Source organism: Scyliorhinus canicula, chromosome 5 (genome assembly GCF_902713615.1).
Source record: "Scyliorhinus canicula chromosome 5, sScyCan1.1, whole genome shotgun sequence".
Taxonomy (NCBI): domain Eukaryota; kingdom Metazoa; phylum Chordata; class Chondrichthyes; order Carcharhiniformes; family Scyliorhinidae; genus Scyliorhinus; species Scyliorhinus canicula.
In genome coordinates this window covers 10,043,359-10,060,446 of record NC_052150.1, presented here as the reverse complement: position 1 = coordinate 10,060,446, position 17,088 = coordinate 10,043,359, and the positions used below count along the sequence as shown (strand labels likewise).

General features: G+C 49.0%; 1 protein-coding gene across 3 annotated transcripts in view; it reads right to left on the bottom strand.

Moving 5' to 3' along the window:
- nek11 (NIMA-related kinase 11) overlaps window positions 1-17,088 on the bottom strand; it is a 336,506-nt gene that overhangs the window by 143,372 nt on the left and 176,046 nt on the right. For 2 of the 3 annotated variants that reach the window (XM_038796561.1, XM_038796564.1), the window contains 2 exons: window positions 7,351-7,470; window positions 4,062-4,155 (listed from right to left, as the gene is read on the bottom strand). In XM_038796561.1, the coding sequence (XP_038652489.1) occupies window positions 4,062-4,155; window positions 7,351-7,470 (214 nt within the window). The remainder of the gene's footprint in view (window positions 1-4,061; window positions 4,156-7,350; window positions 7,471-17,088) is intronic. The other variant, XM_038796563.1, reaches the window with a different exon arrangement.

The following is a 17,088-nucleotide window of genomic DNA, read 5'->3' as shown; positions in this document are numbered from 1 at the left end:
AAGCGATTTGCGCTCCTCTGTTTTCCCCGTGTTCTCAATGCTGATTATGTTGCCAGTTTTATAGATTGCCGCTTAACAGGTGCGGGAACCCAGATTGGATGTGAGATCCTGGTCAAGCAGATAGAGGGTGTGCGAGTAATCAAACTGGACTAACATGGGCACGATGGGCCGAAGGGGATTCTATTTGATAATTCCAAAACGCTGTCCATCAGTTTCACAGAGAGGTGCAGGTAGATATTGGCAGCTAAACGTTGTCCGTCAATCCCAAGGAACTCATTGCATCTCCACATCCCAGAGGCACCACAGGACATTAAGGAAAGGAAGTCTAGCCAGTTTTGGGCCCTTGTCAACCATGGTTCTTTCACATGTCCACTGAGTGTGCCTTGGCCCAATCCTTGTCGTCGGCACCATTATCTGCATCATTTAGTTGTACATATTACCAGATTTCTCCACATATCACATGGGCCAGGCATAGTGGTCCAAGCATGAATAGTACAAACAGCAGCAATTAATTCAGTAATCCGTCAAACCCCAGGCCTTTGATGGAGATACGCGTTTTACATAGAATTACATAGAACATACAGTGCAGAAGGAGGCCATTCGGCCCATCGAGTCTGTACCTACCCACGTTAAGCTCTCACGTCCACCCTATCCCTGGAGCCCAACAACCCCTCCCAACCTTTTTGGACACTCAGGGCAATTTAGCATGGCCAATCCTGCTCTAACCTGCACGACTGTGGGAGGAAACCGGAGCACCCGGAGGAAACCCACGCAGACACGGGGAGGACGTGCAAACTCCGCACAGACAGTGACCCAGCGGGGAATCGAACCTGGGACCCTGGCGTTGTGAAGCCACCGTGAAGTGTTGACTCATGTAGACTTGAGAGATGAACAGACACTTCCAACACTGATGAAGGTTCAACTCAATTTTATTCACTATATCTAACTACCTAACACACGATGACTGTGGGTCTAAATGATGCTAACTTAAACTAGAGACCTAAGCCTTGTCCGAACCAGTTGATTCTCTCAGCACGTGGTGTGAGTCTGTGCTGGGCTGGATGAGTTCCTGTTACACTGAGAGGCAGCACCCAGAATGAGCGGGAACCGTGGTGCCCTCTGCCTTTATAGTGTGTGCATTCTAACTGGTGATTGGCTGCGGTGTTTGTGCCTGTTGATTGGTCCCTGTGTGTGTCCATCAGTGTGTGTCTGCACCATGATGTATTGGTGTATATTATGACACACAGTGATATCCACTTGTGCTACCGTGCATGCATTTTAGTGCATGCATTTTAGAAATGCATTTTAGAAATGCATGTGGGACAGTGAGCATGTACCGGCCTCTTCCATACTCAAACAGGGATCTGAACCCTGCACATAGGGGGAAAATAGTCACCTGATTGTGATTTCCCCCAAATTGTCCAGTAAGTGACCAGAGGGCACGTTGCCAGCTCAAATACAGGTGGTGGCCGGGGGGGGGGGGGGGGGGGGGGGGGAGTCTCTTGAAGCTAGTGGCCCAGAAAGAGTAATAGCCTGCAGCTCAGGTAAGAGAGAGAGAGGGGGAGTCAACAATATTGACATGTGGTACTGCCCAGATAAACAAACAGAATATTCTGGAATGCGTGGAGCTAATCTCATCCAGGGCAAATATAAATTGCAAAAAATACACTGTTGCAAAAACGATTTCACACTTGCATCGCTGTCAATTCTCTTTGTGCGTGGTTTCTGCCTGACAGCCAATTCTGGTGTGACTGGAGAAGAATTGTGCAACAGGTCAAGCTGTCTGTGGGAGCTTGCTGTGCACAAACTGGCTGCCGGGTTCACATTACAATCAACATTATGCTTCAAAAGTACTTCATTGTCTGCAAAGTGCTTTGCGATGTCCTGACGTTGTGAAAATTCTTCCTTCCTCCCTCTCTTTCTTTTTTTTTACAACTGATCCAGTGTGCCTCACAGAATGTAGTCGAACATATTTATCACCCAATTTGTCCGAGAAAGTGTAACCTGATGGGAACATCGTCTCTTTCTGGTCTGCACAACAAACCACATTCAAACGTTGGGATCACAGCAATCTCACTTTTGTGAAAGAGGTCAAAAGAATCCTAACAAGTAAAAGCAGATAGATTCACTCTGATCATCACAGTTATACAACAATAGGTTTTATTGAGTTATTCAGAAAGTAGTTAATGGAAATCACTTTGCAGGAAACATAATTACATTGATGTAATGATGCAGAATTTCCAATCCAGATTAGTCAATACAAGGTGACGTAGTGGCAATGTTACTGGACTAGCAATGCACGGGCTCAACTGTGGGGCAGGAGCCCAAGTGGCATGCTAGCACAGTGGTTAGCACTGTTGCTTCACAGCGCCAGGGAACCGGGTTCAATTCCCGGCTTGGGTCACTGTCTGTGCGGGGTCTGCACGTTCTCCCCGTGTCTGCGTGGGTTTCCTCCGGGTGCTCCGGTTTCCTCCCACAAGTCCCGAAAGACGTGCTTGTTAGGTGAATTGTACACTCTGAATTCTCCCTCCGTGAACCCGAACAGGCGCCGGAGTGTGGAGACTAGGGGCTTTTCACAGTAACTTCATTGCAGTGTTAATGTCAGCCTACTTGTGACACTAATAAAGATTATTATTATAAATCTCTCCACAGCAGCTGCTGGTACTTAAATGCAATTAATAAATATGGAATTGAAAGCTACTCTCAGTAATGATGGCCATAATAATATCATTGATTGTTGTAAAAACCCATCTGGTTCACCCTTTAGGGAAGGAAATCTGCCGTCCTTACTTGGTCTGGCCTACTTGTGACTCCAGACCCACAGCAATAAAGTAAGTAAAGTCACCATGGACCCAGATGATCACAGGCTGCTTTGCCCCATTGGGGGAGGGGGGAGCTGATTGGTGGTGATTTAACCGGAGGATTGCCACACCTCAGGCGAGGGGAATTGAACCCGTGCTGCTGGTCTTGCTCTGCATCACAAACCAGCTGTCCTGCCCACTGAGCTAAACCAGCCCCCATGCCCACAGCAATATGCTTGACTCTTAAATGTCCTATGCAAGGACTGAGCAAGCAACTCAGTATCAAACTGCTACAGGTAAGGAAAAGAGATCTGAGACCAGGCGGAGCATCAAGCTTCCACCTGAGCACCGGAAACGACAATGCCACACACAATCCTGCCGACTCTGCAAAGTCCTCCTTCCTATCATCTGGGGCCTTGCGTCAACATTGAGAGAGCTGTCCCACAGACTAGTCAAGCAACAGCTTGACACCGTTATCAGAACATGACCCCCATTACTGCAAAACGCTATTGACACTGAAGCAATTATATTTAAGAGGAAATTAATTTAAACACAGGAAGAAAAGGTATTAAACAGTGTAAAGGGACAAAAAAAACAAATGTGATTAGTTCATTTAAACTGCTACAGTCACAGTGACCTGCTTCTTGCACTGAATTTTGATGATCACTGAATTTAATTGCATATTGTTGGTCGCCACGGTACTTAAAAACCTGGGTTTTGGCTCAGATATGGGGAAGGAACAGAGCGGGGCTGGTACCAGCCAATGTTGAGGATGACGTTGGGAGGTCACCCTCTGTACCTGACACAGGCTGGGGTTTTGCCTCCACAATACTGGCCCGGCAACTGTGGCCATTTTCATTTTGTGTAAAAGTTTGCTGAGGGAGCACCTCAAGATAGAGGCCCCCCTTCTCTCTCTCTCCCTTACCTGAAATGCAAAGCTGCAGCTCCTTCAGTGTTGGATAGCCTCCGATTAGTCCTCTATCCTTGAGAACCTGCACACTGTCCTTAATTGGACAGCGAGCCTGTCCTCTGCCCACTAATTGGCCTATCAAAAATATTATTGGTGCTTACTGCTCCTGACCAGATCTTGGGTTGGGACCCGCATTTTGGGCATTTGATTGCCCCCTCCAAAATGGGCAATCCTGACCACTGTAAGGAATTGGGTAAGTGCTGTGTGAGGTAACACTGCCTCGGAAAGGTCCTAGGTTCCTCTGCCAGTACAACATATCTACAATCATTTAGAATCTCACACGCACTCACGTGCAGGACATCGACATTAACTTGCTGAAAATGCCGAAACCTCCGTTTTTCCATGCGATGATGATTCTCCTGATACTTCTCCTCAGCAAGTTGCCTGTTGGTAAGAGGTAGACAAAGTCAGTGCGTGACATTTCGCAATGTAATTGGTGGAAAAGAATACTCTCTGTGTAATTATCAAAATTCAAAATTCTGCTGCCTGTTCACTTTATCAATACCTTTTAGTATTTTATGTACCTCAATTAGATCCCCTCTCGCCCTTCCATACTCCAGCAAGTACAAGCCCAAACTGTTTAATCTCCCTTTCATCCCTGGAATCAATCTGGTGAACCTCCTCTGAACTGCCTCCAATGTCACCACACCCTTCTTCAAATAAGGAGACCAAAAGTGGACACAATACTCCAGATGTGGGCTCACCAACACCCTATACGATTGCAACAACACTTCTCTACTTTTATACTCCAGTCCTTTGCAATAACTGCTAACATTCCATTTGCATTTTCTTTTCCTGTATTTTCTTTTATTTCCCTTTCTTCCCATATACTTAATGATTGGTTGAGCTGCTCGCAGAAAAATACTTTTGACTGTACCTCGGTACACGTGACAATAAACAAATCCAATCCAATCCAAATCCATTTCTTATTACATTTTGTACCTGCATACAGACTTTCTGCTGTTCATGAACGAAGACACCCAGATCCCTCTGCCCAGATGCATTTTGAATCTGGCTTCCATTTACATAATCATTTGCTTGACTATTTTTTCAGCCAACATGTATAACCTCACACTGATCCACATTAAACTCCATCTGCCAAATTTTGCCCCAATTTCCTAGCCTATCTATATTCATCTGTACAATATCTCCTCTTCACCACCTGCTTTCCCATCTATTTTAGTATAATCCGCAAACTTTGCAATGTTACACCCTCTCCCTGTTTGCAGATCAATTATATAGACTGTAAACAGGTGAGGTCCGAGGACTGACCCCTGGGAGAAGGACCCATTTCTCCCAACCTTCTGCTTTCTGTCAGTCAGCCAATCCTCAATCCAATTTGGTACTCTACCCCCAAACCCCTGCGATCTTACCTCAAAGAACGCAAGCAAGTTTGTCAAGCATGACTTATCCTTCAGGAAACCACGCTGACAATAGTGGATTGAACTTTGTCTTTCCAAATGTTCTGTCATCTCCTCCTTAATGATTGAGTCCAGCAACTTCCCCACCACAGAGGCCAAGCTAACCGGTCTGTTCCCTACTTTTTACCTCTCTCCCTTTTTGAATAGTGGAGTTACATTAGTGTGTTTCCAATCCACCGGGACCTTTCCAGAATCCAGGGAATTTTGAAATATCGTAACCAATGCATCTACTGTCACTGCTGCCAACTCCTTTAATACCTTAGGGTGCAGGCCATCAGGTCCCAGAGACTTATCTGCCTTTAATCCCATCAGTTTATTCAATACCTTCTCCCGAGTGATGGTTATTGCACTAAACTCCTCTGCATCAACTGCAGTTCTTAGAAAAATTTTATTATCCTCTACCGTGAAGACAGAGGCCAAATATTGGTTCAGTGTCTCCACTATCTCTGTGCTCCCCATTATTACCTCACCAGTATCGTCCTCTAAAGGACCAACATTTACTGTAGCTATTTTCTTCCTCTTTAGATATTTATAGAAGCTCTTGATGTCAGTGTTTATGTTTTCTGTTAGATTCCTTTCGTAGTTCATCTTAGCTTTTTTGGTTCTACTTTTAGTAGCTTTCTGCTGACACCTAAAGTTCTCCCAATCCTCCACCTTACCACTAGCTTTTGCAGTATGGTATGCCCTAGTTTTTGCCTTTATGTCCTCCTTGACTTCCTTGTTTAGCCATGGAACCTTTTTCTCCCTTTTCCAAACCCTCTACCTTTCAGGAATATACTTTAATTGAGAGGTGTTTAATATCTCCCTGAACATCCGCCATTGTTCCTCAATTGTCCTACCCTCAATTATTTGTGTCCAGTCAGGGCGGCACGCGGCGCAGTGGTTAGCACTGGGACTGCAGCGCTGAGGATCCGGGTTTGAAGCCCGGCTCTGGGTCACTGTCCGTGTGGAGTTTGCACATTCTCCCCGTGTCTGCGTGGGTTTCACCCCCCACAACCCAAAGGTGTGCAGGCTAGGTGGATTGGCCACTCGAAATTACCCCTTAATTGGAAAAAAAAAGTAATTGGGTACTCTAAAAAAAAATTTTAACAATAAAAATTATTTGTGTCCAGTCTACTTGGGCCAACTCTTTCCTCAGGCCTGTATAATTATCTCTGCCCAACGCTAAAACTCTAGTATAGCACTCTGTCTTCGCTCGCTCAATCTGAACAACCCTGATCCTCTTTGCAAACTGCATATTTAACCTGCTCCTTCTGAAGCACTTTGTTTAATATAACCAGGAACTGATTCCAACTAACAAATTCCTGTAAGGGCATCTCCGGTCTCCACTGTACTTTGTTAATTTTATTTAATAGAATCATAGAATTTACTGTGCAGAAGGAGGCCATTCAGCCCATCGAGTCTGCACTGGCCCTTGGAAAGAGTGTCCCACCTAAGCCCGCACCTCCCCCTAGCTCCGTAACCCAGTAAACACCACCTAACCTTTTTCGGACACTCAAGGCAATTTAGCATGGTCAATCCACCTAATCTGCACATCTTTGGACTGTGGGAGGAAACCGGAGCACCCGGAGGAAACCCACAGACACGGGGAGAATGTGTAGACTCCGCACAGACAGCGACCCAAGCCGGGAATCGAACCTGGGACACTGGCGCTGTGAAGCAACAGTGCGAACCGATTGTGCTACCGTGCCATTCTCATACTCTTTGTTGCGCTGGGGGGGGGGGGGGGGGGGGGGAGGGGGATCAGTGAAAGGGGACTCGAAATTCCACCCCAAATAATTTTTTTTCAGAAAGCACTCTGAGCAATTTAGAAGGAAAACAATTTCAAGCAGCGCACAGTGAGTTATTACTGTGACAAATTAGCTGTTTTCTGTTATGGTCACAACAAGTAATGGAAAAAGGTTGACACAAAAAGTGTCCAATTTTACTTCCTAACAACCCTCTTGTGGAGCTCCTCAGAATAGTGCTTTATAATTTGGAAGGCACTATGTAAATACAAATTGGTGTTAACAAGTCAGATTGGCCCAGACATAAAATGGATCAATTAAAATTGCAAAGTACTGAAATGTCTGTACTCTACAATAGTAAATGGACGTAGGAAGAGGAGGAGGCCATTTAACCACTTGACCCGGTTCTGACAGAAGAATCACGCACATACTTTAGCTTCTTGGCTTTCTCGTCGGCGCTCTGCAATTTCCGCAGCCTCATCCTCTCTCGTGGCGTCATTTTCTGTACCTCAGACTGCTCGCGAAGTGTCTGCAGGTGAATTTTCTTCTGCCTTTGATAAGAAAGCGCAGAATGGTGAAATTAATCTTCTTGCAGCCCTCCCGCCATTTCTCGATGTGAAGCGTGGACAAACCCAACTGTTCTGCCGCCTGGGTAATGTCAGACCGGCAAAGAGCCAGAGGATTGCAACTGAGCCCAGGAAAGTCGGCAGAATCAGTCACAATTCTCAACTTGTGATTGTTCTGTTGTGATTCTCAGTGAGAGCTCGGGCGGGATTCTCCCCTACCCGGCGGGGCACCGAGGAGTGGCGGGAACCACTCCGGCGTCGGCCCGCCCGGAAGCTGCGGAATCCTCTGCACCATCAGGGGGGCTGGGCCGGCACCGGTGGGGTTGGCGCCACGCCAGCTGCCGTCAAAGGGCTTGGAGCCGCGCCAACCGGCGCCGAAGGGGGGTTCGTCTCCGCACCGGCCATGGTGGAGGTCCACAGCAGCCGGTGCGGAGGGAAAGAGTACCCCCACGGCACAGGCCCGCTCGCGGACCGGTGGGCCCCGATCGCGGGGCAGGCCACCGTGGGGGGCACCAACCGGGGCCAGATCCCTGCGGGGACCCCGGAAGCCGCCCAAAGAGCCAGGTTCCGCCGGTAAGTACCTGGTCTAACTTACACCGGCGGGACCGGCCTAAAACGGGCGGCCGCTCGGCCCATCGCGGGCCAGAGAATCGCCGGGAGGGGCCGCTGCCAGCAGCCGCCGACCGGCGCGGCGCAATTCCCGCCCCCGCCAAAACCCCGGCGCCGGAGAATTCGGCAGCCGGCGGGGGCAGAATTCACGCCGTGCCCCGGTGATTCTCCGGCCCAGCGGGGAGGTCGGAGAATCCCACCCCTTGTGTCTGTGGGTGGAGAGCAAATCTGACTCCATTCCAGTGCAAACATAGAAAGAAAGAGTTGCATTTAGACAGCATCCCTCGTTGCTTACGTTTTCTCAAAGCACTTTACAGCCAATAGAGCACATTTTGAAATATAGTCACCTTGTAGTGCATACCTAATATGTGCACAGCAAGCTCCCACAAACAGCAACGTCATAGCAACCAAATAAACAGTTTTTAGTGATGCTAGTTGAAGGATAAATATTGGTCAGGGGACCAGGAATAATTCCCCTGGCTGCTTCAAATTAGTGCGATAAAGGTTATTCTATATCCACCTGAAATGGCAGACTGGGCCTCGGTTTAATAAAACAAGAAATAAAACTAGAAACATATCACACGCCCTTCGAGCCTCAATAATATCACAGCTCATCTTCTCAAATCTGCTTTCTCGCCCGCTCCCCACCCCCCTGATCCACTTAGCGCCAAAAAAAATAGGTTTCAGCATCTGATCGAGAGGTGGCACCTTCGACCGTGCAACGCCCTCCCAGCGCTGCGCCGGGGTGTCACTCTGCACTTTGTGTTCAACACTCTGGATTGGGGCTTGAACCCACATCCTCAGGATTAGAGGTGAGGGTGCAACCCAATGAGCCATAGTAGGCACCCCGATGATAGAACAACGTTGAGCCAAATCGCACTGCTTTCCGAAGGCTTGCAAAACCATTTGCCTTCAACTGAGGTGGCATTAAAGAAAACTGCAGCAACAGATGGGCCAAATCTTGACTTACAATCAAAAATGTATCACCAAGAGTCGGGACAGGCAAAATAAGGGGCCCGGAATCCTGAGGTAACAGTGATTGCTGGATGGTTCAAAACCTGCAGAGCTCAGCCAACGGTATTTAGTCCTCTTCTATTGTTCCAGAAAGGATCTTGAACACTCGTTATTATTTCACAGATTTTCAAAGAGGAATAAAAAATAAATCGGTTCAGAAGAACTCAGGAAAGGCAAGAGCTCAGAACAGCTGTTGTACTGAAATATAGATTGCAATGTACAAAGATATTGCTGCATTTCATTATTCATGTGTTTGTGCGTGTCAGGCATGAACAAGCTGCTAATTCTTTCTCTTTGGGCATTTCCATATTAGTGTTGGTTCTTTAGTCGGGAAACACAGGCCCAGATGAGATGGAAGCGGGATTCTCTCTCCCGCCAGTCCCGTTTTCCGGCCTGGGATTCTCCATTCCCCCAGCCGGCCAATGGGTTTTCCCATTGTGGCCACCGCCACGTCATGGGGGAAATCCGTGGGCTGCCGGCGTGGCGGAGGATCCCACAGAGGAGCTTTCAGTTCCGGGAATGTAAATGAAAATAAAGTTTAATTCAGCGTTCAGTTAGGGAGGAAAGGACGTGCACTCCGATCTGACGGAGCTAACGGCACTTTCCCGGTCCCTCTTAATGACAACTGCCAACGAAAGAGTATTTGTTCCATTCGGTGGTAATGACGTTGTTGCGTGCCAGCACGGCAGCACAGTGGTTAGCACTGTAGCTTCACAGCGCCAGAGTCCAAGTTTCAATTCCCGGCTTGGGTCACTGTCTGTGCGGAGTCTGCACTTTCTCCCCGTGTCTGCGTGGGTTTCCTCCGGGTGCTCCGGTTCCCTCCCACAAGTCCTGAAAGACGTGCTTGTTAGGTGAATTGGACATTCTGAATTCTCCCTCTGTGTACCCGAACAGGCGCCGGAGTGTGGCGACTCGGGGCTTTTCACAGTAACTTCATTATCGAGTTAATGTCAGTCTACTTGTGACACTAATAAAGATTATTCTTTTTATTATTATAACTGGTGTTATTGACAGAGGATATGTTCATTGTGCAATTCTCTCACTCACACTGCTAATAAAAAATACATCACTCGCAAACTATCTTTTGCTTTTATGTTCCCTGTACAGGTCTTGTAAGCAAGGTTACAGCTGTGTGTGCTCCCGCTAACAAAGTACAAGTCCCGTACCAGCCTCCCCGAACAGGTGCCGGAATGTGGCGACTAGGGGCTTTTCACAGTAACTTCATTGAAGCCTACTCGTGACAATAAGCAATTTTCATGTATGTCCTATTTTATTCGTTTTTAAATAGTCGGAGTTATGTGGAAGCTGTCTTCTGTTTGCAAATAAAGGATGAGAAATAAAATGGGCGGGATGCCCAAACACAGAGGGCGGATTTTAATCCTGGTGAAGGGGTCTCGCCTGCCAGCTGGAAAGCTGCCCAGGGGCCCGCGTTGCCTCCTTCGGGAAAGACCTCAGTATTAAGTGCCAATGAGGCATTGGAGAGGAAGATAGAGGGCATTCCCTGGCATCAGGGGCACCATGGGTGGAAATCCCACCCCTATATTCCCCCCCCCCCACCGGAGCTGCCAGCCAATTGGGGTCAGCAGTTGTGCATGGCTTGGCAGTGCCACCTGGGGGTGGGAGGTGGTATCTGCCAGTAATTCGCCCACCAGAAGGGGGCCAGGCCACAGGTGAATGAGAAATGGATGGAGGTCATGGAGCAGAGGGCTGTGGGGGAAGGGGGAAGGGGGGTTGACAGCACGGGTATGGGGGGGGGCTTCTCAACGGTCCGCCCCTTTCCGATATCAGGTACTGTGTGCCTTTGACCAATGTGCTCCGCCACCACAGAAATCCTCAAGCAACCAAATCAGGGTTGGCTTTTCTGGAATCTCGCACGTCACAACTCTGAAGGACGAGGTTCTTAAGGCAATGTTAATTGCCCAATTACACGCCTGAATTGGCAGTGGGGAGGGAAGGACGTTACTAGCCTTACTGCCCGCATTTATTCAGGGCAAAGGCAGGAGGGCTGGAGGTTTTCCATCGACCACCCTCCCACCCAATTAAAAGGCCCCCACACAACCGTCAACCCCCCCCCCCCCCCCAACCTCCCGTCCCCCCCACCTCCCGTCCCAAGCTGAAAATTCGAAAGAGGACATTTAATTCCACTCACTGTGTGCAAAATCCATGGGACTGGGGCAATTTAACGCGGCCAATCTACCTACCTTGCACGTCTGTGGGTTGTGGGGGTGAGACCCACGCAGATACGAGTAGAAAGTGCAAACCCCACACAGACAGTGGGGAGGGAAGGACGTTACTAGCCTTACTGCCCGCATTTATTCAGGGCGAAGGTAGGAAGGCAGGAGGTTCTCCATCGAGTGCAAACTCCACACGGACAGTGACCCGGGGCCGGGATTGACCCCGGGTCCTTAGTGCTGTAGGCATTAGTGCTAACCACTGTGCCACCGAGCCACCCAGAACACTGATCTTTACACCTTCCCAATTTACACTCGCACGAAGAGTGATAAACATTAGAATTTCAGGTGTATATTGTATTATATATATCTGCAGTAAATCTTTTTAAATCCTGGTTTAAAAGACAGGCCAACACTGTGGCTAGAGACGGCATCATAAAAATGAGATCATCCTAATTTCAAGCCATGCTTATGTGCAAAAGGACAAGACTGGATTTTTGTGATGATTTCTGGAGAGTAGATAATTAGAGACTCTGTTTTATTTCCGTTAAATTGCTCCCAGATTCATGCGTCGAATGCGTTTCGCTGGGTGACTCCCGGGGCTGGCAGCAGCTAGACAGAACCCGCTATCTAACAGGACTCAGTGGGGACGAGTCTCATTTCCTGCTCATCATTTAAAAATGGAACCCAGCTCTCACGACTCCCTAACACAACCCTCGGACCCCTCCAATGCCCCAACTCATCTATAAGGGGGTCATCGAGCCCACAGCCCCTCTCCTAATATGGGCAGGGCGCCCCAGGCCCAATCTGCAGGTGGCAAAATGCCACCCAGGCGCATTGGCACTGCCATCCTGGTAATGCCTCTGGCAGCACACATGGGAACCTTGGCAGTACCTGGGTGGCACTGCCAGGGTGCCAGGCTGGCAGTTCCAGGGTGTCTGGGTGGCATCGGAGTACTAGGGTGCCACCCTACCCAGAGCCCAGCCACCCAGGGCTCCTTGGGAGCCCCCCCCCCCCCCCCACCCTGACTGGCAGTACACCTGGTCCCTGTTTGTGGAGACCATTACTAACCGGCGCTCGCTTGGGGTCTCCAAGATGAATGGATTTTATCCCAATGCCCTGGCGGATCAGCGAGTGGATATTAAAGTGAGACTAGCAGCTCCTCACCTTAATATGCAGATTTGCCAAATCAGATTATGGGATTTGAATGGGATAAGAATGTAACTAGTGGGTTAATGGGAGGAGCCAGGCCCTGAGGCAGTCAGGTTTTGAGTCAGCCGGTTCAGATTGGCTGTGAACAGAACACCAGCTTCTGGTAAATGCTATGGTTTGACACAGGCAAGGATCTGTAGGTTGTTTCCTGAAGGATCTCTCTCTCTCTCTCCAGGCAGTCTTTTGAAAGGAATTCTTTATTCAGAAGCTGGCAAACATGCCCCTGTTTGCTAACTATATTTAAAAGTGGGGTTTGACTCTAGATGGGTTTTGCTTGATTGGAGATAAAGAAGATATCAGCGAGGAGTTAAAGTGTTTATTGTCCAGCATTGTTTAATTGGTAATTGTACGCTATTTATTTTCCAATGTTAAATTTAGTTTAATAGTGGGTTAGTAATAAAGTTTATTTTAATATACAATGGGCGGGATTCTCCGATCCCCCGCCGGAGATTTGGCGGGGGCGGGAATCGTGCTGCACCGGGTCAGCGGCCGCTGGTAGAAGCCCCTCCGGCGATTCTCCGACCCGCGATGGGCCGAAGTCCCGCTCGCTCCATGCAGGTCCCGCCGGTGTAAATTGGACTACGTCCCTTACCGGCGGGACACGGCAGCACGGGCGGGCTCCGAGGTCCTGGGGGGGGGGGGGGCGGCACAGTGCGATATGGCCCCGGGGGGTGACCCCATGGTGGCCTGGCCCACGATCAGGGCCCACCGATCCGTGGGCGGGCATGCGCGGGGATGACGTCAGCAGCCGCTGACGCTCCCGCACATGCGCGGACCCGCGCCGGCCGCAGAATCCCTTCGGCCCCGGCTGGCTCGGCACCAAAGGCCTTCCACCGGCAAACCACTCCGGCGCCGGCCTAGCCCCAGAAGGTGCGGAAGATTCCGCACCTTTGGGGCGGCCTGAAGACGGAGTGGTTCACGCAACTCCATCCCGCCGGGACGCCCCGCCCCACCGGGTACGGGAAAATCCCGCCCCATATTCCTATTTGCACGTGGAGTTACTCCTGGAGCGAAGCATCCTCACAGTCTTACAAATTAATAAGTATTGGAGTTTCAGTCAGTATCCCGGTAAAGTTTGGGTCCTGCTCCAGGATCGTAATAGAAGTCAATGCATAAATGGAACAGACGTAAAATCTGCATTTCACCCCATCCCGTGGATTTCCCACCTGAAGAGCTAGGGTTCGATTTTCCCTTGTTTCGAGAACCTGGGAAGGTTGGTGCATCTAAACATTAGTCAAGATAATTGGCCTCAATGAAAATGAAATTGCATCTGGGCAAAGGCTTTGAACCTGCACAACGGGCTGAACTTTCACAGAGTGACAATCGGGGTCGGTTGGTCAGAGAGGTGCTGTCGGTCAAGATGAAGGTGTCAGTGTCGGGTCAGTGGATTGGTGTGGGGGGGGGTGTTGGTCAGTCAGATGGTCAGTGGTGGGGGTTGCGTGGTCAGTGGGAGAGGCTTGATCAGAGGAGGTCTTTTGGTCGGTGGGGGTGTTGGGTGGTCAGTGGGTGGGGATAGGAGCAGGCTGGTCGGAGGGTCGGCCGGCATGGGCGGGCTTTCGCGGGATTGGGTGTTCAATTGGGGTGGAGTTGAAAGGTCAATTGGGACCTGGTCGGGGGGGGGGGGGGCACATAGGGGGATCAGGTGGTCAGTGGGGGGATAGAATCATAGATGTTTACAGCATGGAAACAGGCCCTTCGACCCAGCTGGTCCATGCTGTCCAGTTTCTATCACTAAGCTAGTCCCACTTGCCAGCATTTGGCCCATATCCCTCTGTACCCACCCTTCCCATGTAACTATCTAACTGCTTTTTAAAAGACAACATTGTACCCGCCTCTACCACTGCCTCTGGCAGCCTGTTCCAGATGCTCACCACCCTCTGTGTGAAGGAATTCCCCCTCTGGTCTCTTCTGTATCTCTCCGCTCTCACCTTAAACCTATGCCCTCTAGTTCTGGACCCCTCTACCTTTGGAAAAAGCAGTGGGCTCTCTGCATTATCGATGCTCCTCATTATTTTATAGACCTCTATAAGTTCACCCCTAAGCCTCCTGCGCTCTAGGGAAAAAGTCCAAGCCCATCCAGCTTCTCCTTATAACTCAGACCATCAAGTCCTGGTAACATCCTTTCAAATCAGATGGGAGTCGGTAGTCAGGGGCCCCTTGAGCAAGTCATGAGGGGTTCATGTCAAGTCAATATTATAGTTTCCTAGCAGTTAGAAGTGCTTTTAATTCTGCCAACTTGCGATGTCTTTGGGATCCTCCCCTCCCTCCCCTCCCCAGTTTTATTTGAATAAATTTAGAGTACACAATTCATTTTTCCAATTAAGTTTCATTATTACTGAATAAATTGTTGTACCACTTGGCTTCTGTAAATCAATTTAGCGTATTCAATCCACCTCGCCTGCACATCTTTGGGCTGTGGGGGCGAAACCCACGCAAACACGGGGAGAATGTGCAAACTCCACACGGACAGTGACCCAGAGCCGGGATTGAACCTGGGATCTCGGCGCCATGAGACTGCAGTGCCAGCCACTGCGCCACCGTGCTGCCCTTCCGCCCCCCCCCCCCCCCCCCCCACCCCAGTCATGGCACTCAGAAGCTTGGAGGCTACGGACCAATACATTCCTTAGCAATTGAGGCACTCATTCCTATGATTGTACCTTGCATCGTGGATCACTGGTAACTCTGGCTTAAACAGAATAATGGTGGGAAATTCTCTAATACTTCTTCGTTTTGTCAGAGCTTTTAAACTCTACGAATTTGTTAAAATCCACACCGTCTTTGTGCAATTTTACATCCCACAAGATAATCAAAACATAAACTTGACCGTGCCATTGAAAAACTTCAGCAATTGTCAGGCTTTGGAAGACCTTCATCACCAACCGCATGCATTACTTTCAGTTTCATTATTACTGAATAAATTGTTGTACCGCTTGGCTTCTGTAAATAAATCCATCTAGTAGTTTTAGCCCATGTGTTTTTGTCCTGTTGCTGCTCACGGGATGTTACGCTCGTCTGTCTCTGCTCCATCCTCACACATCGGCTGTAGCTCATCTGCCACCGCTTTGTGACTTGGATCATGTGCCAACACCTCGGTCGACCCCTCTTTCTACTGCCCTCCACTTTGCCCTCTAAGAGAGATCTCTGCAGCTTCTGAGCTCTGATCAAATGGACGAAATACTGACACTCTCTCTTTTCTGAATGTCACTTTTTAAGAGTCTGTTTTGCTGTTACAATTTCAAGCACCTCTTCATTTGTCTTATGGTCCGGTATATGACATTTTTAGCACACATTAGCATGGGCGGCACGCTCGCACAGTGGTTAGCACCGTTGGCTCACAGCGCTAGGGTCCCAGGTTCGATTCCCGGCTTGGGTCGCTGTCTGTATGGAGTCTGCACGTTCTCCCTGTGTCTGTGTGGGTTTCCTCCGGGTGCTCCGGTTTCCTCCCACAGTCCAAAGATGTGCAGGTTAGGTGGATTGGCCATGCTAAATAGCCCTTCGTGTTCAAAAAGATTAGGTGGGGTTACTGGGTTACGGGGATAGGGTGGAGGTGTGGGCTTAGGTAGGGTGCCCTTTCCATGGGCCGGTGCAGACTCGATGGGCCAAATGGCCTCCTTCTGTACTGTAAATTCTATGATCTACATTCATCTGAGCATGCACATTTTCAGAGGGCTCTATCTCCTTCCACAGATCTGTATTTATTCTCAAGGTTTCTGAGGCATTCAGGAAAGCGGTTACAATGTAGAATTTTAAGCATGTTTTTTCCATTGTTGCGATCTTGAGTTTTTTTGTTACTACGTCCTTCATCTATCCAAAAGTTACTTTTGGCTGACTTTATCCATCTTCTCATTTCAGCATCGCATCGACCATCTTCTCTTGTCATCTGTCCCAAATAGATAAATTTATCTACCTTTTCCAGCGTGGCATTTGGTCAGACCGCAAGGTATTTTTTCAGTGATCGAGGCAGCAAAGGGATGTAGCCATCTCGTACCATCTCCAGTGAATTTAATTTGTAATTAAAGGTCATCTATTAAAGGAAGGTGAGGGAGGCCAACCAGGGAATTATAGACCACATAGCCGAACATCCCGTCAGGAAATTGCTAGAATCTATCATTACGTGTTGGGTGACTAAACACCTTGAAACCCTTCCAGCTGATCAGAGATTTGCAAAGGGTAGGTCATGTCTGACAAATCTAATTGAATTTTTTGAAGTGACTAAAATAGTGGTCGGGAGGACAGCTCGGTGGCCTAGTAGGTTAGCCCTGCAGCCTCACGGCGCCAAGGTCCCAGGTTCGATCCTGGCTCTGGGTCACTGTCTGTGTGGAGTTTGCACATCCTCCCCGTGTCTGCGTGGGTTTCACCCCCACAACCCAAAGACGTGCAGGCTAGGTGGATTGGCCACGCTAAATTGCCCCTTAATCGGAAAAAATGAGTTGGGTACTTAAAAAAATAGCGGTCAGGAGAGTGTTGGCAAATGTTATTCAATAACGTCTCCCATTCGAGACCGCTGGCTAAAGTTGGAGCTCACGAGATTGGAGGCAAATGGTTGACATGGTTAGAAAATTGGCCGAGCGGCAGGAGGCGGAGAGAAGGGATAATT